We start from the raw sequence: 16,955 nt of genomic DNA on the forward strand, positions 1-16,955 counted from the left end.
TACCCTCAGAAATGGCATCATTCAGTAGCCATTCGGCCTGGGGAGCATACGGCGTACCTGCTCGGAATATATTCCTGGAGTTTGTGGGAAGAGAAACATTTTGACCTCTGGTGACCTCTGCCAGATCGGAGAATAATGTGACACGCTCCTGTAACAGCTCCAGAACCTCACGATCCTTCTGCTGGATGTCAGCTAGAGAGACAGACAGAGAGATAGATCTTAATGGATTAATGACACTTATTATGTATACTTATAATGTACATTTCTCTTGGTTTGTCTGCCATCTTGGATATATATTTCCACCGAGCTCATTGCAATGCATTTTGGGATCACCTAACCAGGGATGGACGAGTAGGTATAGCTTCTTTCCGGAGATCTCCAAAGGAGGGTGGGGTTACTTCCACACACAGTTAGGGTTAGATACTCTAAGGGGCTCCCAATATCTTTAATGGCGGTCTGAAGCAACCAGCCCTTTTTGGAGCAATGCCTGCAGCTATATCCTTCTAGCAATGGATACATACCATAGAATTTCTTTAAAAAAAGAAAGAAAAAAAATCCTCTAACAAACCTCTGACTCTGCGCAGCAAAGCTTTATCCTCAGTCTCAATCAGAGGAAAATCCTCTCGTGAAGGACAGCTGAAAGACACAGAGAGCTTGAGCACAGAGCCATGGACTAAAACAGGTGTTTAACTGCACAGAGATGTTTGAGATGTTGGTGTAGAGATTTAAGGGTTGACTCTGACTTGCTCACTGTCTGCTGAATGATCTTCATCCAGGTGTTTCTGTCTTCTTTGGAGGCGGCGTGGAGCTCATACATCTCCGGTGGCGTGGAGTGACTGATGAGGAACATCCCTCGCTCTTGATTGGCTATATCCCTGACGATCAAATTCTGAAGGCTCAGCACTGCCGGTTTGTCCTGACACGAGAAAGACATTTGGTCCCGATCATACACTCAGTTTGATTTTATTGTAAGATGCAGATGCTGTAAATTAGGATAGTAGGTTGGCCAAAAAAGGGAGAGACTCACCAGACATGGAAAAATATATTTCTGGTCTTTTTCCTGCATGAACACCAGGATGTCTGTCATCAGCAAAACCTGCACATCTACACAAACCAAACAGGGTTACTGATAAATCTACCCTCATGCTCACAATTTCAGTCTTTGCTACACACATAGGGTACCTTTCAGTCTAGATTGTGCAGTCTTCCACAGCAGTGTTCCCTCGTGAACAAGTCCCCGGCGCAGCAGCTCTCCCCCACGAAACACTCCTCCACCCTTGACCTCCATCTCAGCCCGTGGGTCCAGACGGGACTGGATCTCCTGCAGCCGCTGCGCTCGTTCCAACTCCTGAACCTGCTGATCCACTGAGCGCAGCAGCTCCCGGATCAGAGCCAGAGACTGAACCAGACACTTACTCTCCTCTTCACTTCCTGCAGAGTTCAAGATTAGCTCATATCTGAGCAGGTTTATGAAGCTATCTTGGTTCTGTACTTATTTTTTCCCATAAGTTTTTCATAAACTTCTTAAGAAAAGAACCAGCTCTGTGGTGAATCACAACACAAAGATACAAGACTGTGAACTTAACATCTTTAATAAGGGAATGAACTACAATCCCATGAAGCATTGCGAATGACATAACTGAATTAAAAACCATGGAAAAGTATAAAACTGTTGATTTAAAATATAGAAACAATACATAAAAATTGTATTGGTAAATATTCTGAAATATACAAATTTGCAAGTAGTTTATATTTGAATTATATTTGTATTTGTATATTCAAAAAATGGCTGGATTGCATCATTCACAGTGTGTCATGGGAGTGAGCAGTCGCTGCAGAGCTCGTTTGGTGCAATTTCTTTGACGTGATTCTCCAATTGGTGGATCCCTTCCCTTCAGGATTATGGGTAGTGTAGTTCTTCAACAGGAATTCCGTTATTAAACAAGTTTTTTTAAATTAAGTTTAAATAATGCAGACTGATTGCTTCATCAGAACATCCTCGGAGCTCAGGGTAGGTCTGTCTTAAAAATAAATGAGATTTTTACTTACAGAACAAGATTTGTGTGCTCTAGTGCTGCGTCTTGAGTATTCAAATGTAGTCTTTGTTATTCCTTTCAGTGCAAATATGCCTCCTTTCAATAATTCAATTATGACCAAGTGTTAACACCCGCATGATAGCACTCAGAGCCAACCATGCATGATATGTTGGGTTATATTAATTAATGGTTAATTAACCTTTTTCCTATTTTTCCCATTCAAGATCAGAATTGTGTCATGCAATTTGCATTCAGAACAGAATTTGGGATTGCATTTGCACCATTGCCTGATCAGTTTTTAAGGCATAATCTTCCATCATGTTATTCATTTAAACCACACAATGAGGATATAAAGACATTGCAGATTCATTTTCTGTTACAGCATGGCGTTTTGTAAAGTTGCTTTAAAACGATGTGTGCAATACTTGGCTTGATCTGCATAATTCCTTTGGTGTATCGGGCGCTAAACCAGCACAGAAAGCATGTGAAAATAAATAGTGCGATTCATAAATACACAATACATTCTTAGTGAAATCCCCCCTCGAGGATATAGTGATTTGTCTGAGCAGACTTTAGTTTCACATGATCAAAGAAGGATTGGCTGTAATTTTGGAGAAAATGTCTGAGTATAGTCCCACCTTTAGTGTTGTCGAGTATGCGCTGGATGAGCACAGGGTATTTAGTGATACGCTGAGTGACCAGTAAGATGCACTCTTGGACGCCATGGCGACGGAGTAAAGAACCTCTGCTCACGCGCTTGAGAATAGAAAAGAACAAAGACAACAAATGCACTTTACATGATAAATTCAATAATAAATGCACTCTCATGTTGAGCTGGCTGATCTCTCACCCGTATGAACTGCTGGAATCTTTTGTCTCGTGCTAAAAGCTCTTTATAGAGTTTCACAGCTTTCAGGTGTCGACTGCAGAATTCAACATAGCACTTCCTCATCTCCTCTGCATTCTGACCTGAGAACTGAGACAAAGAACAATTTGTTTTTAATAAAATTATAAGAGTGAATTAAGTTATAAGAGTACTATAATTAATGTATTGTAAAGGCAAAGGAAAAACTTCATGAGTGGCTCAGCAGATCTGATTCTGATCTTAGCTTAGATTTTACTGTTAGAGTCAAATCTTTGAGGTCTGTGACAACACCACCAGCTCATTGTCATATCTGTTGCTTGTTAAGAGCAGCTCTTAACAAATTTGCAAGCATGGTTGATATTAATGTTGTGTTGTGTAGGTGTTGTGTGCAGTCTATTTACTAAACGCAAGAGTGACATATGGAGTCAGAAAGAACTAGTCACAATCGTGAAAAAATGAAGTTACAAATTTGAGGCAGAAACAGGCTTTCATAGTTTTCAACATCTCTTCATTGTATTTTCTGCAAACAAGAGTGGCATAAATAACTTGGATGTCCATCTGCTTATGAACTCCATTTAAAGTACTTTAAACAATCTCTTATTTCTCATGTGAATTTGTGAGTAACATTTTTAAAAAAGTTTGGTACCTCTATATTTTGACTGCAAGCTGCATTTTTCACATCAAAATGTAAAAGTTCACCTTACATACAGATGACTTATAGCAAAATATTGTTCTCAGTTTACAGAAACAGGTCTCCTAAGCAGCCAAACTACAAGCTTTATCAGATCCTCATTTCATAAAAAAAAAACAAGAACCTATTTTGCCATTGATTTCTTTATCATGCTTTTTCTACTTTTCTGCATATTTTGTTTTGGACATGTAAAAAATCGCATAGGATTATGAAAATAAGACAAGAAGAAAATGGCTAATTTTGAAGGCAAGAGCTGGTATGATGTGATGTGATATGATTTGATATTTATTCGAATTGTGGTTTTATGGCAAAAACATAAACTGCATAGTCACATTCCAGAGAACAATAAATATTACCTGTCTATTTTAGTGCTATTTAAAAAAATATTATATTCATATTCCTATAACTACATCATCCCCACAGGGTGATGTAAACGCAGAGATTTACAGGTCTTATCTTGTTACTTTATGCAACATAAATGCAAAAGTGATGGAGTTCTGTGCAAAGTTCTGATTCTAAGCTTCTAAATGGTATATCACAAGTGACTGTTTCTGTATCCAGGGGCCTTAAACAGTTCTGGAAAATGATTCAAACTGAATGTGAGATGCTCACCTGCTCCAACAGTATATCACCCAGCTGTTGGATGGTGAAGTTTCGGGTGCTGCCTTGTGCGAGGCTGTGGTTCTTCCTCACCAGCAGCTGACTCACGAAGCGCGAGTGAACGGACAGCAGCTGATCTAGGCAGGGGAAAATGCCGTGAACTACACCCATCTCCAACAACACCTCCTCCAGCATCCCTCTGCGAAACACCCCCTCCATGATGCGCAGCGTCCTCACATGATTTAGCTCCGTCTGAATGAGCTCTGAGAGACAGACACACCACATGAACTCACACACTGTTACTGAAAATTTGAGAAATCTGACAGAACAATTAATTAATCATTTTTAATGCATGATTTTCAATGACATTTTTCAGTTTAACTGCACAATGAGGATTTTAAGGGAATCGTTCACACGATAATAAAAATCAGATTATTACTTTTTTCATCTGCTGAACACAAATTTGTAGAATATCTCGGCTCTGTAGGTACATACAACGCAAGTCAACATGGTCCAAAACTTTGAAGCTCAAAAAACATATAAAGGCAGCATAAACGTAAGACAGTGCATAAGACTTCAGTGGTTAAATCCATGTCTTCAGAAGTGATATAATAAGAAACAGATCAACATTTAAGTCCTTTTTAGTATAAATTCTCCTCCCTGGCGATATGCTTGAAGAATATGTATCGCCAAAAACAAAAGAAGAACACTTAGGAGATAAGCGCTTAGGGGTGCTGTTTGAAAGTAGAGATATGTAGTTAAAAAAGGACCTAAATATTGATCGGTTTCTGGGTTTGCCTTTATGTGCTTTTTGAACTTCAAAGTTTTGGACCCTGTTTACTTGCATTGTGTGGACCTACAGAGCTGAAATATTCTTCTAAATATCTTTGTTTGTGTTCTACAGAAGAAAGAAAGTCATACACATCTGGGATGGCATGAGGGTGAGTAAGTGATGAGAACATTTTCATTTTTGGTTGAAATATCACTTTAAGACATAACAGAATTATTTTCTGTAAAGCTGCCTTGAAACGATGTGTCTAGTGAAAAGCGCTATACAAATAAAAATGAATTGACTTGAGAACAAAGTCACAACTTCAAATAAGTCTGAAAACGAAAGAAATGAGTGAAGAGTCTCACCATATATGACGTCTTGTCTCTTGATGACATCTTTACGTTGAGATTGCAGATACGACGAGTCCACAGCCATACTCCAGGAATCTGCTTCAAAATCCTTCCCGTCCTTCTCCAACTCCTCCAGCATTGATGTGTAATACATCTCTCCTGCGGGAGAGAGTGATTGTGTGGAAGAACATCTTTTCAGTAAACGACATATATTCCCTCCTTTTTCCCTTTTATAGATATGCGCTGTGGTGGTGGTGAGAGTGTGTTCTGTTAGATTACTTATGATCATGTATTTGTCATTATATTGTCACCACGGTTAAATCAGACACTTGTAACATCAGGGTTTGCACTGCAAGAAAATCATTTTCCTACTGACTATTTTTGTATATATATATCCAGGATAAAAAAAAAAATATATATATATATATAAACAGCCTTAAAACAAAAAATTATTACTTGAAAAGCAAAATGACATAAGATAATTTGTTTTGTTTTCAGATAGATCAAAATAAAATTTTGTGAGGTTTATGCTTACAAAGGAGAACAGAAATTGCCAATGGGGACAGAGAATTAGCTTTTTTTTCTTACTCCATTGGCAAATAGTAGTGCGTGAGAAGGTGGCACTTGTTAATGCAGAAATAATGCCATAAATCGGAAGATTTTTAAATGGAACCTATGATGAACATACACCCTCTTTTCACGGACATGTCTTCTTTTTTAAATCTTAATAAAGCATCCGGTCGGATTTCTAGATTCCCTAAATGTCCGGGATTTGGCTGTTTTCATATTGTAGTGCACAAATAGAAACGCAATTAAATCTAGCGCATCATATTCGTGGATTCTCTCTCTCTCTCTCTGCGTGCTGTATGTCTGTGTCTCTCTCTCTTTCATACACACACACACACACATACATACAGAGCGAGCGCTAGAGTCCAGTAACTTTACCATGTAAATGTGTGTGTGATTGTGTTCTCATCTGTTTGGGATTGCCATCGAAACCTAATGTCCATACGCAGACATTAGTGAGCAAGTGATTTATGTTAAGTAAACACAGACTGTTCTTCCGTTTTGTTAGTGATATTATAGTGCTCTGTAATGGGAATCATTTGTGAAGCGGAAGTCTGTTGCATCCGCATTGGAAGAGCGCGCTAAGCATAATGGGTAATTTCACTGATTGTGAAAAAGGTGGATAAGCGTACTATAAATGCTACAAACTTTTGTTAAATTTGTCAGAAAATGACAAAATATCTTATGAGATGTTGTTCCTCCATTAAATGCTTAATCAAGACTGTTTTGAAAGTTTAACAGAAAAACGAGACAAACATGTCAGTAAGAATTAAAAATTTTTTGCAGTGTAGGATGCCACAGACAAACACAAAACTACTGACACCAGTCACAAGTCAATTTGGTGTTAATATATTAGAGGTGATAATGATGATCAGTGTATGTAAAATTTCATAGTTTGTGTCAAATCCTGAGTTTGTCCTATAGCCGTGCAGATCTCCAACAATCTTTTCGAAACAGGGTGTTTTCACCCCACACAGGCCTTTGAATGTTTAGTTTGAATGAAGCGCTAATATAATACAGCTCTTTTCCACAGTGCCTGAAGAACCCAGAAGTGTTGTTGCAAAGCTTAATTTCTTTTCTACATGAGTTGAGTTGTACCTTCATCATTGAGGGACTCCATGGACATGGCTCTGTTTCTGAAGTTCAGAGAGTCTGTGGAGTGAGACAGAATCCGCCGCAGTCCCAGAGGAGAATCATCATTCATACTTCTAATAGAAAAACAAACAAGTCACCACGTCACCATTTCAGATATAAGCAATCTGCATATGTGATATTTATGTGTAAACACTCTCATCAAGCCATGGCAGGACTGTTGCGATACCTCAATCACAACTTACAGAACAATACCAGTATTACTCTGGTATTGTACAGTACACATATTGGTTTGGATGTGCATTGCCTTATTATTATTATTATTATTATTGTTACTATCATATTGTAATATTATTCTTTCTATTAATAATCCATGGAAGTGAAAAAATATATTATTATCTTAAAGGAAGACTTTTGTGTTTGTGTGTGTAGTTGACAGTTTTTTTAACCTGCTCTTCATTGAAGATCTAGAGAAGTGCTGTCTTTACATTAGATTTGTAAGAACTGTACAAGGCTAAAATGTTTGAAATGATGTGAACTATGTCAAGTGAACTGGGAAAAATCATCTGCTCAATACTTGCATGTAGTGCGTTGCAATGAAGCCAAGTCTCCGGCACTGTTTATGGACTAATGCATGATTATTAATGTGACATAACATAATAGAAAAGGCACATATGAAGCATGGACATTATTGAACATTTATTTATATAATCATTTAATTGTTGAATGTTGCATTGTTGCATTTGTGTTGATTTTGATAGGAGGTGTTCCCCTAGAGACAACGGGAAAAAGTCAGTTTACTGGAATCCCGAACATTTATGACAAGCATTTGCTGATGATCTAATGTTACTAATATTTGTTATAATGTTTAATTTTTAGTGTTTATATCGTAATAAGTTCTAGATTATTTTTTTAGGGTGCACTGCCAGTTTCTTTACTTGTAATCAAATTCATAAATTAACTCCACAAGCAGATCGAAGGTTAAAATGAGTGTGAGATATTTACCCCGCAATGTTATTGGTGGAGACGCTCTTGTTGAGGGACAGGGTGGAGCGTCCTTTACGAGAGCCGAGAAGAGACTGTCTCAACGTTTCGGACGGGTAGATCGCTGAACTTGGACGCTCCTTCTTTATTGGATCTGACAAAGAAAAACAGCAGTCAAGAAAAACACTGTTCTGAATAAAAAAATCTGTGTTCATTATTTAGCTAGCAGATCCTGTTCAACCAGTACTACACTGTTACTATCAAAGCTTAAAACACAAGAGAACACTACAGCATGTACTGTACTTTGACTAACAAGACTGGTTTATAGGTTTATTAATGTTATGAATTAGTGATGGAATTGCTAATGAAGAAGAGAAAATCAGAAAACATTAAAAGTATTGAGACAGACAGAGAGAGACTCACTTTTGCTGCGGAGGGTCACGTTATGTAAAGTGGCTGTATTCCTGACCAGCGCCAGCTTCTGTTGCTACAAGTAATACAGTTGTTAATTGACATGTATTTATCCATTGACCAAATCACAGATTCACCTGTTTCTAAAGCACAAATGCTGAAGCAGTAGTGGGGAGCTATATGAAGCATTATCAGATCATGTGTGCACACAATCCATTCAGATGACCTTCAACATTGAGATGTCAGGCTGTTATAAAGGACTATGCAATGACTTGTTAGTTCATACACACACAGTCAACACTAATCAGACTGTGGATTCTGGGTGAGTGCTAGATCCCTGCACATCTTTGTAACAGATAATTGTATCTATTCTAGAATATATAAAGAAAGACATATTTGGGGTTAATTGACAGAATGGTGGTCTTACTTCTTGCAGGGATCAATCCAGCAAACTTTTGGGTACCTGCGCTTGGCCTTAACCTCTGCACCGCACCGCTGCCTATCGTTTTAGTCCACTCAAAGAGCAGACGTTTGCATAATTTAATACCATTCAGTGGTCTCTTACCTTCTGCTTCATCTTGGCGCAGTTAGCCAAAGAGTCTCGGCAGCGGTTGTGAATGGTCACATTGCATGCTGAGACAAACAGAAAATAACATACAGATTATTACTGTCATTATGTAATGACATGGAATCTAATAAGGTGAAATATACAAATTCATGCAAAAGCTCACATTTGTTTTAAATACAGAAACAAGTAGCTCTAGGTAGTCAATCTAGTAGAATATCATTCCAGTAAACATGTCAAGTATTTTAAGAGATGTGAAAATGAAATGGTAAGGCAAGGAATCAATGTACATCAGAACCTCCAATAACTTTATTGGAGTCAACAAGTCAATATTTAACAGTCATTTCTTACAATAAAACACTGTTTTCAACATTTTACTGTAAAATCAATGCAGGCTAGATCATTTTCTGTCACAACACAACAAATTACTGTGAAAAAATATATTTGAATATCGCACTGCTTTATGGGAAAATAGTAAAAGTACAGAGCTATAGTTAGTTAGTACAGCTCAGATTATTTGCTGAACAACAGTGTGCTGTTTGCAAACATCTGGAAACCTCTCATACCCCCAGCGTTTAATGGAGAATTTACAGGGCTCCAGACTAAAAAAATTACTTAGGAGCCATTGGCTCCTTAACTGAAACATTAAGGAGCCAAATGGCTGTTTTTAGTTGCCAAATTGCTTGATTTATATTGTTGTTCAGAAACAAGATAGAAAGCAGAAGAAAAAAAGGACAGCTGATAATCCATTCATCAAAGATTTAATAAACAAAATATATAGTTGAGAAGATACATGTATCAAGGGATACATGTATTTCCCCTTTTGTCTCATCAATGTTCACACCCTGTCATAATTTATACAAATATAAGAGATAATTTGTTTTTATTTAGTACTGCCCTTCAGAAGCTACATATGCAGATAGTTACATAAACAAATATGCATATAGTAGTGTGTTACCTTCTAGATCATCAATGAATGTTTGCACCTTGTGTAATAGTTATGTATGAGTCCCTCAGTTTTCATAAGCGTCAAAATCTGGATCTCATATATATAAAATGGTGTGGGACTTTTAATTAAAAAGAAGCCCGAAGTACAGATGGGACTGCTATTATGAAATGTCTGTGCTCCCAGTTGTGAACACAATGATGGATGATTCACTTAGAAAGGGGCTGGAGTTTGTGTTGTGGAATAACACTCACTTCAGGGTAGTGTTGTGGATGAATCTGCATGTTCTTTTTGCTTTGCCTCCTATTGGTTGGAGTTTGTTTTGTGGAGTATTTCTTGCAGGTCATTGGAGCGATTGTGTCATTTGTTGCACTCATGAAGCAGTTGAATGGGCCGGCTCACTGAACATTCGTTTGACTGTCCGAGGAAAATGACCGTCTTTTTTTGTTTTGTCCCTCTTTTTGTGCTGGTTCCAACAAGCGGCTGGAGTTTGTTTTGTGGATGAACACACCTTCAGGACAGTTATGTGGATGAATCTAGGTGTTCTTTGAGTTTATTCCGCCTAGTGGCTGGAGTTTGTTTTATAGATTATCTTCTGTTGTGTAATTCTGTCTTAAAAAATTTGTATAGAAACACCAGACCTGATCATTCCAACGGCAAACTTGTTGCGGAGGCTCTCGTAGGTGCACATGGACATGATTTGACTTTAGAAGGATGGATGCCTATTGGCGCTGTTGTGCGCAGGGTTAAGGTGCACATTTTTCTTTTTTCTGTTTGTTTGGTTCGAGTGGAAGTTTGGAGTTTGATCATTGCTCTAATGTTGGAATGTGGTCTTTATAATTTTGTTTTTGACACAATAAATGTTTTCTTATATGTAAAAATCTCAAATGTTAATATGAGTGGATTGTCTCTTTCCACGTGGAATGTGAATGTGTTGGGGCACCCCATAAAAGATGGAAGGTTTTTTCTATTATTATTCTAGAAATATGATATAGTGTTTCTTCAAGAAACACATCTTTCCCAACAGGATGCTGAAAGATATGAGGTGGACATGTTTTCTTTAGTGCTGGCTCAAGTAAGAGTAGGGGAGTCATTACACTGATAAGAAAACATCTGCAATTCAAATGTCTGAAACAGATTAAAGATAAATTAGGAAGAGTCATTATTGTTTTAGCAGAAATTCAGGGGCAAAGTCTTATTTTGGAAAATATCTATGGATTGAACAAGAAGTTGTTGCCCCTATTTCGCCATTGCAAAGCCTTTCTATCAAACTAATTGGAAAGGTTAAGTTATACCCGTTATCTCACATTTGCACTCTGTATGGACAAAAGTGTCCAGAGTGTTTAATTCATAGATTTATTTAAATGTTGCCTTTAGCATATGGTTGAACCCCAAATTATGTATTAACCCTCTGGGGTCGACGGCGCGTCCTGCTGGATATTTTCGGCATTACAGCGGAAACAACTTAACCCTTCTAAGTCGACTGACGATCCAGAGCGTCAAAGTGCGCACCTCTGACATATCTATTAATAACTTCGGAATGGATCAAGGTATTAACTTACTTTTTTTTTTGTTGTTTTTTATGAAAAAGCTGACATTCGTCTGCATAGACTGTGTTGAATTCCGCGAATGATAAGCCTTCCGTATTTTAGTGCAAATCTATAGCATTATTATTATAGATTTTACCGCAAAACAAAGACATTGTACTTTATTTTATCTAATGATATAAAACGCTGTTGGTGTGTGTAAACCAATCAAAGACCTGTGTGTGTGTGAACCAATCACAGAGCTGTGTGTGTGTGTGTGTGTGTACCAATCACAGACCAAAAGCAAAGAATGACATGGTCAGATGTCATTGGAGTAAAAGGGGGGAGGGGTGTGAAATTCCTTTCAGCCAAGTGTGGCAGAGAATGACTGATGAAAAGCACATCAATCAGTGGTGCAACAGTTCCATCTTGTGGTGTTTTTGGATATTACTCCATTTATACAGCTTCTTATTCCATTCACATGAACGTTTTTTTCCCTATTATATTTTCTTATGTTTTTCAACCAAAAAAAAAAATTATGGTGACTATAGTCACAGAAATGTAAATAGTTGTTTTGTTTCTTTATATTTTTTCACCCAATTTCTTTTGAAGTTGTTCTAAAGCCTTTGAGGAATAAATATTTGTTGTAAAATTCATTATTAATTTATGTTTAATATTTTTTATATAATAAAAACAACAAAATTGAATATCCGCTTTTTGTATTTTTTGGTGATATATCACATCAGAACATGTAAAATTTCTCAAGAAGTGTATTTACAATGCATCCACATTGTAGATGAGAATCTATAGAATCCAGAAATATGACTCTCTTCACTCTGCTATGAAAATTGACCATTCCAGAAGCCAAAATATCAAAATAATGCCAGGCGGACTTAAGACCCCTTAGACCTTGGAGGGTTAAAATACTCTTGGGCATTCAGATAAGTGTAAGACATCATTAGAGACTATAAAGGGTCTACTTTTATTTGTGTACACTCACAACAACAACAAAACAGAAAAATAAAATAAAATAAAAAGGGTGAGCTGTAAGCAGTCTCTGTGTTCACAATGTTTTTTGTGAAACACGTCACAAAAATGAACTGAAACTCCACGAATACTTATCAAACAAACATGAAAAATATGTCTAAAGAAAGCTTAAAATGTCTACTTTTTTTGTTTGTTATTTTGTGTTTATTTTGATCATTCAATTGAGTACAATCATATAGTATATTTCAGGTTACATATAGTGCTCAATGCAATCACAATGTGTCTTTACAAATACAGGTATGTACAATTACCTAATGTGTTTTAAACATAAATTGAACTCCTTTGTTCAAATGTTTCAAAGTATAAGTTTTTTTCTTTTACAACAGAAAATAAATAAAAATAAATAAATAAGGGTACCAAAATAAAAAAAAATAAAAAATAAAATAAAAAAAAGGGTAACTATATACATCCAGTGAGAGAACATGTGTCCTAGTTAGATTCCATCCTTAACAACCTCAAATGACTTATTATTTTAATCTCAAATGACTTATGAGAATTATTATTACATACACATGCAGACATATATTATTAACATATACAGTAGCCTATATATTAATCTTCATCTATTTAAGTATAGAAGCAAAATCTGACCTTCTTTCTGATACATATTCAACCCATTTCCTCCATTTTTCCAGAAAAACATCTTTCTTCAAATTAACAACAAAGGTTATCTTTTCCATCATATAAATCTCAATGGTCACATCTATCCAGTCATCTAATGTTAGTCTCTCTTGTTTTAACCATTTGTGTGTGATTGCCTTCTTACTGGCTGCTAAAAGCACGCCCATCAGGTATTTATTATCTGCTGCTACAATATCTGAACATACACAACCAAAATACAGTAATTTGCATTCTAGAGGCATGTCTCCTCTAAAAATATGTTCAAGAGCATCCTGTATTTATTTCCAATATTCTTGAATATGTAGACATTCCCAAAATATATGGTAATGGTTTGCTTCAATACATCCACAGTTTCGCCAACATTTTGGAGTGTTATTACTGTATTTGGCTGTTTGTATTAGTGTAATAAAATATCTAACAATGTTTTTCCAGCAGTACTCCTTCCAGTTTAGTGACCTAGTTGATATCCACTGAAATTTCCATACATTCGATCAGTGAAAATTATTCCACTTTCTTTCAACCATTTCTCTTTGATGTAGCTTGTAGAGTGTTTTTTCATACTTATTAAACTCTTGTATATCTGAGAAACTATCTTATATCTAGTACCTGATGTGTATGCCTTCTTAAGCAAGTCTATCAGTGGATTCAAATTGTCTTTGAATTTTCCTTTTATTTTTTTATCATAATAACTTCAAACCTGAAGGTATCTATAAAAATATTGATTTTCTAGTAAAAACTTTTCCTTTAATACTTGAAAGCTTCAAATGTCACCTTTCTCAATGATTGTGCAAAAATAAGTTATTCCCTTATTTGTCCACAATTTAAACCTGTTATCAGCAGTGGTGGACAGTAACGAAGTAAATGTAATTCGTTACTGTACTTAAGTAGCTTTTTTGCGTATCTGTAATTTACTGAAGTGTTTAAATTTGGGGAGACTTTTACTTTAACTCCACTACATTTCAAATTCAAATATCTTACTTTTTACTCTACTACATTTTCAAAATCAGTCGTTCCTTTTTATTTATGAGTGGATAAAAACGTAACTTGTCAAACGAGCCAACAATCACAGTACAGCGCGCGCGCTTTGTTTTGACCTTGCCTTGGCGGCATCTACTAAGCGCGAACCAGGGGTGAGTTTCCCAAAAGCATCGTTAGCCAACTATGGTCGCAAGTTCCGTTGTTATCATCATAGTTCAACGAGTCGGTGTTTCCCGAAACCATCGTTCCAACGAACATTCGCAAACAGCATCGCAGAGTTGTGTGGTTGGAACGACAGCTCTCGACCTGTAGTTAGAAGCAGAGTTTCTTGTTATTATAACATGTGGGCTTAATAAATTATTATCTTGGGCCAAATAAGCAAGATGACATTCAGTACAATCAGTATCTTTTATTTAGAAGACATACAAATGTCCTTTATGTCTTTAAGTTTGTCAGTAGATTTAATGCACCGTTTTTGAAGAGTGCGCATGTGTGAACATGCTCTAGTGCGTAAGAACGAGCCTATGATTGAATCTGGAAATAAAGCAAATAACTGAGAAAAATATGAGATAGTCCTCAGATGACATGTCCGTTATTTATAGCAAAACATCTAGCATTAATTCGATCGCAAACAGATTCATTAAAAGTAGTTTTTACTCCACCACATGTGTGACATCATTAACCAACACGGTTGAACAACCAATTTGCGACAATACGGTTTTGGTAAACAGTCGTGACTAGCAAGTTGATTTCTTCAACAGTGCATCGTACTATGGTAGTGGAGCAGCAAGTTACGTCGTTGTACGGGAAACGCACCCCAGAGCCGTTAAATATGAGAGTTGCGAACATAGACGGTTGCGACAGTGATGTCGCCGCCGCGCTCACGTGATTCGTGTAGCTCTCAATAGTTCCAAACAAATTGCGTTGCCAATGATTTTAAGCGGGGCAAAGAGCAGCAGCTATTATTGCAGCAATTATCGGTAAATATTGACGCATAATGTACATTGCTTATTATGTTGACACTAAAATGACTTGCATATAATAGCATTTTTTTTCTGGGGAGTAGCAGAAACACTGCATTAATACGTTTTTGTGTTTAATTTTGGAGGGAAATTGGCTGCTCCCATAACATAGAATATATATATATATTTAATGGCGTTGTGCAGGTTTATGTGAATGCATCATAACATTAGGATGTTAATAATTATGACCACAGACACTCGAGAAAAATATATACAGTAAATACTGTAAATGTATTATACCTTATGGGAACAGTCCCCTTCCCTCCAAAATTAAACACACAAAAAATGTATTCAATTCAAATATATATATATGACTAATTAATGTCATTTTATTAATAGATTGGTGTGCCAAGAGTGACATTAGTCTTCATGTAGACTGAGTTAGCAAGAGTCTTGTGACAAATTATAATAGGACATTATGGCCATAAAAAATCATAGCACTTGGATACTTAAGTATATTTGAAGGCAAATACTTTTGTACTTTTACTCAAGTGAATGTTTAAAGGCAGCACTTCTACTTTTACTTGAGTAATATTTTACCTTGAGTATCTTTACTTTAACTCAAGTACATGGTATGTGTACTTCGTCCACCACTGGTTATCAGACTGATTTGGAGTGAAGTCTGAATCATAAGCAATCCATTTAAAAATGGAAGTGTATTCCAACAAATGTAATTATTTTATTGCCGTTGCCCAAACATTTAAAGTAAGATTTGTCCATGGGTCTTCTAGCTTATCTATATATTGTCTCAAATTAGTATCCGCTAATATTGTTTGTACAGGAATATTCTTTGTAGCACAACTTTCCATATCCTTCCAAGGAGCGTTATAATGTGGGTCACACCAATATACCACTGTCCTAATTTGCACTGATGTATAATAATCTTTTAATGAGGGAAGAGCCCACCCTCCTTTATCCTTTGGGAGCTGCAATGTTTTAAAGCGTACTCTGGGCTTTTTCCCTTTCCAAATAAAACGTGAAAGCATTTTATCCCATTCTGTGAATTGTTTTCCGGTAGTTTCTACAGGTAGACATTGGAATAAGTAAAGATATTTTGGCAATACATTCATTTGAATTGCTTCAATCCTTGAGCTAAAACAAAAAAAGGGAATTAGATTCCATTTGGCTAAATCTTCTCTGATTTTTACAGTTAGTGAATCAAAATTCTTTCTTTGTAATTTTTCTACATTTTTCGTCAAAAGGATAACTAAATATTTAAATGACTTTGTATGCCATTTTAACAAATATGTATTTTTAATATTTACAGGGGAATTATAATTATATGAAATTATTTCTGTTTTATCAATATTTAATTTATATCCGGAGAGAAGGCCAGAATTCTGAAATTTTTTCATGAGTTGGGGTAAAGATTTGGTTGGGTCTCCAAGATAAATCAGTATATCATCTGCATAGCAGGCTATTTTGTGTTCTACTCCTTTTATACTGTTGCCTTGGATTGTTTTATCCTGTCTAATGCTTTGTACTAAGGGTTCCAAGTATAGTGCATATAACTGAGGGGACCATGGACATCCTTGCCTAGTGCCTTTTTCCAATGTAAATGACTTTGGTAAATACCCATTAATCTTTATCTTTGCAGTTGGTGTATCATAAAGTGCCTGTATACTTCTGATTATAACTTCACGAAAGCCAAATTTGCATAGAACCTTATAAAGGTAGGTCCTGCTAACTGAATCAAAGGCTTTTTCAGCATCTAAACTTAGAATTATTGATTTTAGTTTATTTTTCCTGATATGATTCATAACTTGCAATGTACGCTTAATATTGTCCTGTGTCTGGCGCTGACAAATAAAACCTGATTGATCTTGATTTATTAGATTGGGCAGGAATTCTTCCATTCTTCTGGCCATAATTGATGTGAACA

The 16,955-nt window shown here is 36.3% G+C and overlaps 1 protein-coding gene across 1 annotated transcript in view; it reads right to left on the reverse strand.

Moving 5' to 3' along the window:
- Positions 1-16,955, reverse strand: part of LOC127655876 (rho guanine nucleotide exchange factor 2-like) — a 143,815-nt gene that overhangs the window by 59,246 nt on the left and 67,614 nt on the right. Inside the window, exons 3-15 of the mRNA XM_052143906.1 lie at positions 8,934-9,001; positions 8,381-8,444; positions 7,979-8,111; positions 6,980-7,089; positions 5,330-5,473; positions 4,205-4,455; positions 2,887-3,012; positions 2,675-2,792; positions 1,183-1,431; positions 1,028-1,104; positions 744-916; positions 569-636; positions 4-192 (exon numbers count right to left, since the gene is read on the reverse strand). Coding sequence (XP_051999866.1) covers positions 4-192; positions 569-636; positions 744-916; positions 1,028-1,104; positions 1,183-1,431; positions 2,675-2,792; positions 2,887-3,012; positions 4,205-4,455; positions 5,330-5,473; positions 6,980-7,089; positions 7,979-8,111; positions 8,381-8,444; positions 8,934-9,001 — 1,770 coding nt within the window. The remainder of the gene's footprint in view (positions 1-3; positions 193-568; positions 637-743; positions 917-1,027; positions 1,105-1,182; positions 1,432-2,674; positions 2,793-2,886; positions 3,013-4,204; positions 4,456-5,329; positions 5,474-6,979; positions 7,090-7,978; positions 8,112-8,380; positions 8,445-8,933; positions 9,002-16,955) is intronic.

This window comes from Xyrauchen texanus, chromosome 15 (assembly GCF_025860055.1).
Source record: "Xyrauchen texanus isolate HMW12.3.18 chromosome 15, RBS_HiC_50CHRs, whole genome shotgun sequence".
Lineage (NCBI taxonomy): Eukaryota > Metazoa > Chordata > Actinopteri > Cypriniformes > Catostomidae > Xyrauchen > Xyrauchen texanus.